Raw genomic sequence first — 10,227 nt, 5'->3', positions numbered from 1 at the left:
AGCTACCTCGCCCAGCCTTGAATGAATAAATTCTTGACTTCCACCTTATCCCTAACACTGTCAGTTTCATGATTCATGAATTTAGTATGGATATCTGATATGAATGGATATCTGACACAATCCATTAATCTGAAGAGAGCCAAAAACAGAATCAGGATTAACTGGGTGGAGCTTCAGAAATCCAATCAGATATCACTTATTGATTGGAAGCTAGCAGTGGATAAGCGGAGAGGCGTGGGTAGGAGTTGTGATTAGAAAGGCCAATAAAAGCTTCTGAAGACCCACAGGAGAGACCCAAAGTCTTCAAGCCTGGAGTTACTGCTTGGTTCTTCCTGAGGTCTGAGCACCCTGCAAACTCAGTCCGCATCTGGTAAGTCCCTAATTTCTGTAAGGACACTCCCATCTGACCTACAGTCAGCCCGTCTGGGATGGTGACAGTGCAGCCTAAGACGGCATAGAGTTATATCCTGTTTTGTTTGTTTTTTTTCTCATATGAACAATTTGAAGGTTTGAACTTTTCCCTCTAAATGCAGTTTTGTCTTTATTTCAAAAAATCGGATTGTGCTTTGGTTTATGTCATTTCATAATTCTTGATGGGAGCAGTGACTCATGCCTGTAACCCCAACACTTTGGGAGGCCAAAGTGGGAGGATCATTTGAGCCCAGGGGTTTGAGACCAACCTGGGAAACATGGCAAAAATGCATCTCTACCAAATATTCCTCTTTTGAGAGGGGGATGGAGTCTCACTCTGTTGCCAAGGCTGGAGTGCAGTGGCATGATCTCGATTCACTGCAACCTCCGCCTCCCAGGCTCAAGCAATTCTCATGCCTCAGTCTCCTGAGTAGCTGATATTACATCCATTTGTCACCATGCCCGGCTAATTTTTGTATTTTTAGTAGAGGTGGGGTTTTACCGTGCTGGCCAGTTTGGTCTTGAATTCCTGACCTCAAGTGATCCACCTGCCTTGGCCGCCCAAACTGGTGGAATTACAGCCGTGAGTCAATGGAGGTCGGCCTCTACAAAAAAAAAAAAAAAAAATTTAAATTAGCCAGGCATGGTGGCATGCATCTGTATTCCCAGTTATTTGGGTGACTGAGGTGGGAGAATCGCTTGAGCCCAGAAGATTGAGGGTGCAGTGTGCCATGCTCACACCACTGCTGTACTCCAGCCTGGGCAACAGAGTAAGATCCTGTCAAAAAAAAAAAAAAAAAAAACTTAACCAAAGAGGATCTTTGACCTTAATTTTAAACAAATCACATCCTCATTGTAACTCTTCCACCTGAATGGAGACATGGGTGTGGGGCTGCATACTTGTAATACCAGCTACGTGGAAGGCTGAAGCATGAGAATCGCTTGAACCTGGAAGCTGGAGGTTACAGTGAGCCAAGATTGTGCAACGGCACTCCAGCCTGGGCATCAGCTCCCCCTACTCCAACAAATATTAAATTATACCACCCAGGTGATCATTGGATACATGAAGATTTCTACTGTGTTTTCTTAGGGACTGTCATGTCTGTCTTTGTAAAACTGTTTTAACTCTGAAATATTTTGATAAATTTGATGTGGCCAAGGTCCCTCAACAAAGATGTTTTCAAGTTTTTTTCTTTCTGTCTAATGTCAGGAAGAGATTCAACCCTTCCCTATCTCACACTCAAGACTATGAAGGACACCTATTAGTGAAGCTCCAAGTTTGTGGAGTGAATCAGTGAATTAGTCCTGGACTTTCACCTTATCCCTAAATCTTTCACTTCGGTGGATGAATATCTAATTCAATCCATTAACCTAGAAGAAAGCCAAAAATCCAACGAGGATTAACTGGGTGGGGCTTAAGAAGTCTAATCAAATGTATTCTCTCGCGCGCGTGCTCTCTCTCTCTTTTTTTTTTTTTTTTTTTTTTTTTTTTTTTGGTGAATCTAGCCTATTTCCCAGGCTAGAGTGCAGTGGTATAATGTCAACTCACTGCAACGTCTGCCTCCCGGGTTCAAGTGATCCTCCTGCCTCAGCCTCCCTAATAGCAGTAGCTTGGACTACAGGTGCACACCACTGCACCAGGCTAATACTTGTAATTTTAGTAGAGGTAGGGTTTTACCATGTTGGTCAGCTGGTCTCGAACTCCTGACCTCAGTTGATCCACCTTACTTGGCCTCTGAAAGTGCTGGGATTACAGGTCTGAGTCACCACGCACAGCCAAAGTGTTTCATTTTTAATATGTGTAAAAGGTGTATATTAGAAACATCTGTCTTGTGAATGATGCATAACACTGTCACATAGCTTGCAAAGCTTCTCACTGAAATTTTCAATAACGAGGCCAGGGTGTAGGCTCATGCCTGTAGACCCAGCACTTTGGGAGGCCAAGGTGGGTGGATTGTTTCAGTCTAGGAGTTCAGGACGAGACTGGACAACATAGTGAAACCCACTCTCTTTACAAAAAGTCAAAAAAATAAAAGATGCATGCCTGTGGTCCCAGCTACTTGGGAGGCTGAGGTGGAAGAATCCTTTGAGCCTGGGAGGTCAAAGCTGCACTGAGTGGAGATCGCATCACTGCACTCCAGGCTGCGTGACAGAGCAAGATGCTGTCAGAAAGAAAGACAGAGAGAGAAAGAGACAGAGAGAGAGAGAGAAAGAGAGAGAAAGAAAGAAGGGAGGGAGGAATGGAGAGAAGGAAGGAAGGAGGGAGGGAGGGAGGAAAGAAAAAGAGAGAGAGAAAGAAAGAAAGAAAGAAAGAAAGAAAGAAAGAAAGAAGGGAGGGAGGGAGGAAAAAAAAGAGAGAGAAAGAAAGAAAGAAAGAAAGAAAGAAAGAAAGAAAGAAAGAAAGAAAGAAAGAAAGAAAGAAAGAAAGAAAGAAAGAAGGGAGGGAGGGAGGGAGGGAAGAAAGAAGAGAGGGAAAAAACAAAGAAGGGAGGGAGGGAAAAAAGGAAAGAAGAAAGAGAGAAAGAGAAAGAAAACTTAAATAATGAAAAGAAAACAAACAGAACCCGTTCTAGGGGTGCCCCATGAATGTTCCTAACCAGCTTATTTATAGGAACTGGGAATGTAGTCATGTAGGCTTGTGACACTCCCATTCCCAATGTTTTAGAATCTAGAGTAATTAGAAATTTCCCCCAAAGGTGGGAGGGGTTAGTTTTCAGGCTCCTCCATGCTCACTAGTCACTGGCTGGAGCACCGGATAGAGGGGAAGGGCTAGTGCGGGTCCTACCTCCTCACTGCTTGGGAGACGCTCATGCTGATGCAGCAGAGGCAGAATGCTGGCTTTGTGGCCATGAGTACAGAGTAGAATTGGAGTAAACTGAGGACTCTTTCACCCTCGCCAGAGCGGTGACTTTGGCCCTGGGAGAAGATGAGATTGCAGGGGCTTGGCCTGAGAGTGATGCCTTTTCTCTGGACTTGTCCTGTGGAACTTTTCCTTGCAGATTGGTGAAGATGAGCGTCCGGACTCCACCCAGACTCCTGGAGCTGGCGGGGCGGAGCCTGCTGAGGGACCAGGCCTTGACCATGTCCACCCTGGAGGAGCTGCCCACGGAACTTTTTCCCCCCCTGTTCATGGAGGCCTTTAGCAGGAGACACTGTGAGGCTCTGAAGCTGATGGTGCAGGCCTGGCCCTTCCACCACCTCCCTCTGAGGCCTCTGATAAAGATGGGTTGTCTGGAAACCTTCCAAGCTGTGCTTTATGGACTTGATGCACTGCTTACCCAGGGGGGTCGTCTCAGGTGAGGTGGCCCAGGTGGGCTGGTGGGGAGGGCCCAGGTGTCCAGGGAAAGACCAGATGGGTCATGAGAAGTGGGGAGGCCCAAGAGGTGATGGTGCTGGTGAGAAAGCTCAGAGGCCTTGGCCATTCCGCAGCTCCTCAAGGAAAGGACTGCTCACCACCCAGCGTCCATGGAGGTAACAGGAACCTCTCCTCTAGTGGCACTGAAAGGCACCACGAAAAATGAGAACTGGGCCAGGCACGGTGGCTCACAATGTAATCCCAGCACTTTGGGAGGCCAAGGCAGGCAGTCAAGTAGGGTCAGGAGTTTGAGACCAACCTGTCCCAACATGGTGAAACACTGACTCTACTAAAAATACAAAAATTAGCTGGGCATGGTGACAGGAGCCTGTAATCCCAGACATTTGTGAGGTTGAGGCAGGAGAATCATTGGAGCCTGGGAGGTGGAGGTTGCAGTCAGCTGAGATCACACCACTGCACTCCAGCCTGGGTGACAGAGGGAAACTTTGTCTAAAAAAAAGGGGGGAACTGGGCAGGATCCAAGGGGAAAGCAGGGTGGAGAATAGTCAGAGAGAGGGAGAAGAAACAGTGAGGGGAGCAGCTGCTATCCAGGATGTGGAGTATAAGTTCAGAAGTGAGTCCTTACATTCTCAGTCTCGCCTCTATTTTCCCACAGGAGGTGGAAGCTTCAAGTGCTGGATTTACAGGATGTCAGTGAGAACTTCTGGATGGTTTGGTCTGAATCCATGGCCTGTGGGTGCTTCCCCAATGCCATGAGGAACAGAAAACCAGTGCAGGACTGTCCAAGCATGAGAGAACAGCAGCCCTTGACTGTGTTCATAGACCTTTGGCTCCAGACCAGGACTCTGGATGAATACCTCACCTGCCTCCTTCTGTGGGTCAAGCAGAGGAAAGATTTACTACACCTGTGCTGTAAGAAGCTGAGAATTTTGGGAATGCCCCTCCACAATATCAGAAACATCCTGAAAATGGTGAACCTGGACTGTATCCAGGAGGTGGAAGTGAATTGCAGTTGGATACTGCCCATCCTGACACAGTTTACCCCATACCTGGGCCAGATGAGGAATCTTCAGAGGCTCGATCTCTCCCACGTGGACGTCTCTCACTACGTTTCCACAAAGCAGAAGGAGTTTGTTACCCAGTTCTCCTCTCAGTTCCTCAAGCTGCACTACCTCCAAGAGCTTTATATGAACTCTGTTTCTTTCCTCGAAGGCCACCTGGACCAGCTGCTCAGGTGAGCGAGGGGGGTGAGCTTTCTCTGCAGACCACAGCAGAGCCTTTGTTACAGTAAACGCTAGTGGGCATCTACTGTGAGCCAGCCCATGAGGATGTAACAGTGCAGGGGACACTAGAATGTCCACGTATTGTCCCGTTGGTGGCTCTGTCCTGAAATGTGTATCATGCAACCATCCCAATAAAGGCAGAGGTATCAGCTGGGGTAGATGCTATAGAGAGGCTGCCATGCTGGGAAGCCAGCTACTGGAGGGTTCGGATCAAGTGAGGGTGCCTTTCTGAATTCTTCCCAAGGATGTGTCTAAGTTAAGATGATGAAAAACAGGCCAGGAATGGTGGCGCATGCCTGTAATCCTAGCACTTTGGGAGCCTGAGGCAAGAGGATAACTTGAGCCTAGGAGTTTAAGACCAGTCTGGGTAACATAGCAAGACCCCTGTCAGGAATGAATAAATAAAAAATAAAAACAAACAAGATAATTTTTTTTCTTTGAGAAGGAGTTTCACTTTAATTGTCCAGGCTAGAGTGCAGCTGTGACCTCTCAGCTCGCTGCAATCTCCACCTCCCGGGTTCAAGCGATTCTCCTGCCTCAGCCTCCCAAGTACCTGGGATTACAAACGTGGGCCACCGCACCTGGCTAATTTTTATATTTTAAGTAGAGACAGGATTTCACCATGTTGGCCAGACTATTCTCAAACTCTTGACCTCAGGTGATCCACCCGCCTCAGCCTCCCAAAGTACTGGGATTATAGGCGTGAGCCACCGCGCCCAGGCAACAAGATAATTTTTAGGAAGATGATGGGAAGTGGGGAAGCGAAGTGGGCACCGAAGAGGGGGATGCTCAGCAAACCTGCACATTTCAGAATATAAGCTTTGTGCCCCACAGCTTGGTGAACACGAATGATCCCATCTCTAATTCCCTGTTGTAATGGGTTGTTTTGAGATCCAGGTAAATTAATTACCTAGGAAATGCTTGATTCTGAAACAGAGGGTCAGGGAGCAGGCACAAAGAGGGGTGAAAGTGATAGATGGCTTGCTGATGATACAGGCGTGTCAGGGACGCGTGCAGCCTGCCCACCCCAGCTGATGTTGCAGGATCCTGTCTGGGTTTGTCCCTTCTGCCTGTGTCTCCACTGGGCTCATGTGGCCCAGAGATGTGGTTTTCTGCCTGACAGATGAGGAAAGGGAGCTTTAGGGATTCTGTGAACTTGATCGATTCCATAAATGATGGTGAAAAGACTCAGCCTCAAATGGATCTTTCTATTTTTATTTTTTTGATACAGAGTCTCGCTCTGTCACCCAGGCTGGAGTGTAGTGGCAGATGTCTGCTCACTGTAACCTCCATCTCCTGGGTTCAAGCAATTCTCCTGCCTCAGCCTCCCAAGTAGCTGGAATTGCAGGTGCCCACCACCACACATAGCTAATTTTTGCATATTTAGTAGAGACAGTGTTTTGGCATGATCGCCAGGCTGGTCTCAAACTCCTGACCTCAAGTAATCCACCAGTCTCAGCCTCCCAAAGTTCTGAGATTATAGGTGTGAGTTACTGTGCTGGGCCTAAAATGGAAGTGACCTCAGTGGCAAAGCTCTTCATCACGCAGCGTCCTAAGTGTTGACCAGACAATCAGAATGACCCTGGGCTTGGGCAAAATAGTCTTTTCCCTTCACCTTGACATTCCCCACTACCCTCAACTCACCCCTACAATTCCCCAGAACTAACTTCTTGTTCTGTCTCCCCAGCTGTCTGAAGACCCCGTTAAAGATCCTCGCAATAACTAACTGTGTGCTTTTGGAATCAGACTTGAGGCATCTGTCCCAGTGCCCGAGTGTCAGTCAACTAAAGACCCTGGACCTGAGGGGCGTCAGACTGGCCAATGTCAGTCTTGTGCCTCTCCAAGTTCTGCTAGAAAAAGTTGCAGGCACCCTTGAGTACCTGGACTTAGATGACTGTGGCATCGTAGACTCCCAAGTCAGCACCATCCTGCCTGCCCTGAGCCGCTGCTTTGAGCTCACCACCTTCAGCTTCTGTGGAAATCCCATCTCCATGGCCACCCTGGAGAACCTGCTGTGCCACACAATCAGACTCAACAACTTATGCCTGGAGCTGTATCCTGCCCCGCGGGACAGTTATGATGCTGATGGTACTCTCTGCCGGAGCAGATTTGCCCAACTTGGGGCTGAGCTGATGGGGAGAGTGAGGGACTTACGGCACCCCAAGAGGATCTTGTTCTGTACTGACTACTGCCCTGACTGTGGCAACAGGACATTTTATGGCCTGAACATAGATCAACGCTGCTGTTGAACACCTGCCTATTTGGGTGGCTTTCTTCTGGACACTTGGAAACTAAAACCTAGGTCTTACATACATCCTAATGTGAGCACAGAAACCACCGTTTCAGACACCAGCTCTGAAGTGGGAAAGGAAAGGTGATCAAGCAGGGGCCGGACTTGGGGGAAATGTTGACATGGATTCAATGGGACTTTGGGGACCTGTGTCCTATAGAGTCAAAAATGGGAATGGGAATGTCTAGAGTGGAATTCAGGTTTGAGAATACATGAGGGAGTTCCCCTTCCATGGATGGTTATAGAGAAACAGTCAGAAATAGAGGGAAACTAAATGGAAGCTGTCTGGTGCCCTCTATTATCAAGTAACCTGCTTTCCAGTTTAAGCCTCAGGAATCTTCAGTTATTGATGCAAAAAAAAAGTGAGGGGGGGACTAGTTGTCCAATCAATAAGATGCAACCCAAGAAAATCAAGGCATTTACATGAAATTTGGTTATTTTAATCAATTTCCTCCCTTTCTTATTTCTGAGACAGAGTTTCACTCTTGTTGCCCAGGCTGTAATGTGGAGCGCAATAGCAACATCTCGGCTCACTGCAACCTCCATCTCCACAGTTTAAGAGATTCTCCAGCCTCAGCCTCCCAAGTAGCTGGGATTACAGGCCTGTGCCACCATGCCCAGCTCATTTTTTTATTTTTAGTACAGACAGGGTTTCATCACTATGTTGGTCAGGCTGGTCTCAAACTCCTGACCTCAGGTGATCCACCCAACTCGACCTCCCAAAGTGCTGGGATTCCAGGTGTGAGCCACTGCGTCCGGCTCTTTTATTGTTTGTTTTTTAAAGGTGTCGCTCTGTCACCCAGGCTAGAGTGAGGTGGCACAGTCATAGCTCACTGCAGCCTCAATCTCCTGGGTTCAAGCGATCCTCCCACCTCAGCCTCCTGAGTAGCTAGGACTACAAGCATGTAAACCACCAGGCCTGGATACTTTTTTTAGTTGAGACAAGTTCTCGCTTTGTTGCCCAGGATGATCTGGAACTCCTGAGCTCAAGTGATTCTCCTGCCTTGGCCTCCCAAAGTGCAGGGATTATAACTTTGAGCCACCACACTCAGCCTTCTCCAGTTCTTCACTTCTCTTCAGACATCTGTTACCTCCTTGTTAGTTTTTGTGGCTGTTCAGTGGGTTAATACACACTAGGTGGACACTCAGGGTCTGGAACATTAGTGGGCAAGAACAGTGAGCCAATCCACATGGAAAGCACCCTTTTCTCAGAGTCTTTCACTGCTCGCCAGATGCTGAGACCCTGGCCACTCCTTGTGAGTCTCCACGTGGTTCCAGAAGCCTTAGTGGGTGGACACACAAGGAGCCACTCTATTCCCGCTGCCCTGGAAGGGGATGTCCATATCGTGTATTAGCTGGAGCCTCTGGGCGGCACCAACCCTTGCTTGTTCCCTTGATGACTAGCAGCCCTTCTTGAATTAAACTGGTTGTAGCCAGTAAAGACAGCCACACTCCCTTTAAATAAAATACTAAAACTATACAGGCATGTAACACTTTTTAAATATTTCCATCTGACATTTAAAAAGGTACATCTTTTTGGGGAGCTAGGTCAGATCGAGGACAGATTTTCTCATAACGCTCCCCCACCCTGCCTCGCCCTCCGCAATCAGGAAGAGACTAGTGCAGCGTGTTTTGGAATCTCACATCATCGAAGGGTGGAGAACGATCAAGTGCCTGTGGGTGATGAGTGACCTTCCCTATGCTGAGGAAGTCTGCATAACGCCACTCAAGTGAAGGATCCTGCTGAGGATTCAGGGGCTGGTGTTGCTGTCAGGGATCTTAGCCAAGAGCCTCAGGTTCCCTGTAAAATGAGGATGGTGTTGTCCAACAGCTTATGGGACCCTGGTAGAATCCAATAAGATGGTTCATGTTTAGGGTTTGGCATGGGGCCTGGCATACAGTAAGATCAATACATCTTGATCTTTTAGCTCTTCTCAGCAGAAGTCCCAGCATTTTCCACGTTTCAATCTCGCCTCCTATTCCTGACAACAGGGAGGCAACAGGAACCCAAGGCATGCAATGGGGCTAAGTTTCTTCAAGTCACCACAAATTTCATCATGACTCTTCCAAACAGCAAAGCCCCAGGAGCCAGCAGGGGGCATGGTGGGCAGTTCAGGACTCGATTCATTCCTAATGATTATAAGATCAAAATTTCCAGTCCATCAGTCTCGGGTGCCATCTGCTGGTAGATCAGATCATATGGTGTAATTTAGTGTTGCAAGGATCATAGTTTATGGTATTTTAAAAATTTTATTATTATGAGCCAGGTGTGGCAGCTCATGCCTGTAATCCCAGCACTTTGGGAGGCCGAGGCAGGCGATCCCCTGAGGTCGGGAGTTCGAGACCAGCCTGACCAACATGAAGACACCCCTTCTCTCCTTAAAATACAAAAAATTATCCAGGCATGGTGGCACATGTCTGTAATTCCAGCTACTCGGGAGACTGAGGCAGGAGAATCCCTTGAACCTGCGAGGTGGAAGTTGCGGTGAGCTCATGCACTCATGGCCTAGGATTCAGTTCCCAAATAACCAGAAGAAAGCTCTAAATATATCCACCCTGATGGGCAGGCATTCAGCAGAGGCGGTGACTGGGATGCAGGTCATAGGAGGCCCTGATGCCACAGTGAGGGCAGGGGACAGTGCTGAACACAACAGTCTTGGGCTGCCTTAAGTCCCTCAGTGTCTTCATCAGCTCAGCCCCAAGTTGAGCAAATCTCCCCCAGCAGAGAGCACCCTGGGCATCATAACTCTCCAGAGGGGCAGGGTACAGCTCCAGGCTCAGCTTGCTCAGCCCGACGGTGTGGCGCAGCAGGTTCTCCAGGGCGGCCACGGAGATGAAGTTCCCACAGAAGCTCAAGGTGCTGAGCTGGGAGCAGCGGCTCAGGGCAGGCAGGATGACGCTGAGTTGGGAGTCTGTGATCCCACAGT

At 48.3% G+C, this 10,227-nt stretch overlaps 1 protein-coding gene across 2 annotated transcripts; it reads left to right on the top strand.

Annotated features, from left to right (window-relative positions):
* The first annotated feature begins 326 nt into the window (after window positions 1-326).
* LOC715996 (PRAME family member 25) lies at window positions 327-7,259 on the top strand. 2 transcript variants are annotated; one of them, XM_028848559.2, is made up of 4 exons: window positions 327-370; window positions 3,399-3,707; window positions 4,383-4,961; window positions 6,698-7,259. In XM_028848559.2, the coding sequence occupies exons 2-4, from the start codon at window positions 3,421-3,423 to the stop codon at window positions 7,257-7,259; spliced, it is 1,428 nt and encodes a 475-aa protein (XP_028704392.2). In that variant the 5' UTR covers window positions 327-370; window positions 3,399-3,420. The 2 variants fall into 2 exon arrangements, with proteins under 2 accessions (XP_028704392.2, XP_001106614.3); XM_001106614.4 differs by lacking the exon at window positions 327-370 and having other exon boundaries at window positions 3,421-3,697; window positions 4,361-4,961.
* Window positions 7,260-10,227: the final 2,968 nt, after the last annotated feature.

Source organism: Macaca mulatta, chromosome 1, assembly GCF_049350105.2.
Source record: "Macaca mulatta isolate MMU2019108-1 chromosome 1, T2T-MMU8v2.0, whole genome shotgun sequence".
Lineage (NCBI taxonomy): Eukaryota > Metazoa > Chordata > Mammalia > Primates > Cercopithecidae > Macaca > Macaca mulatta.
This window is presented reverse-complemented; position numbering and strand designations above follow the sequence as displayed.

Excerpts from the sequence above, each read along its gene's own strand:
- LOC715996 (XM_001106614.4), top strand. The coding sequence starts at position 3,421 with ATGAGCGTCCGGACTCCACCCAGACTCCTGGAGCTGGCGGGGCGGAGC. Across the intron at positions 3,698-4,360 it reads TGCACTGCTTACCCAGGGGG|TCTCGCCTCTATTTTCCCAC; the intron begins GTCGTCTCAGGT and ends TTACATTCTCAG. Across the intron at positions 4,962-6,697 it reads CACCTGGACCAGCTGCTCAG|CTGTCTGAAGACCCCGTTAA; the intron begins GTGAGCGAGGGG and ends CTGTCTCCCCAG.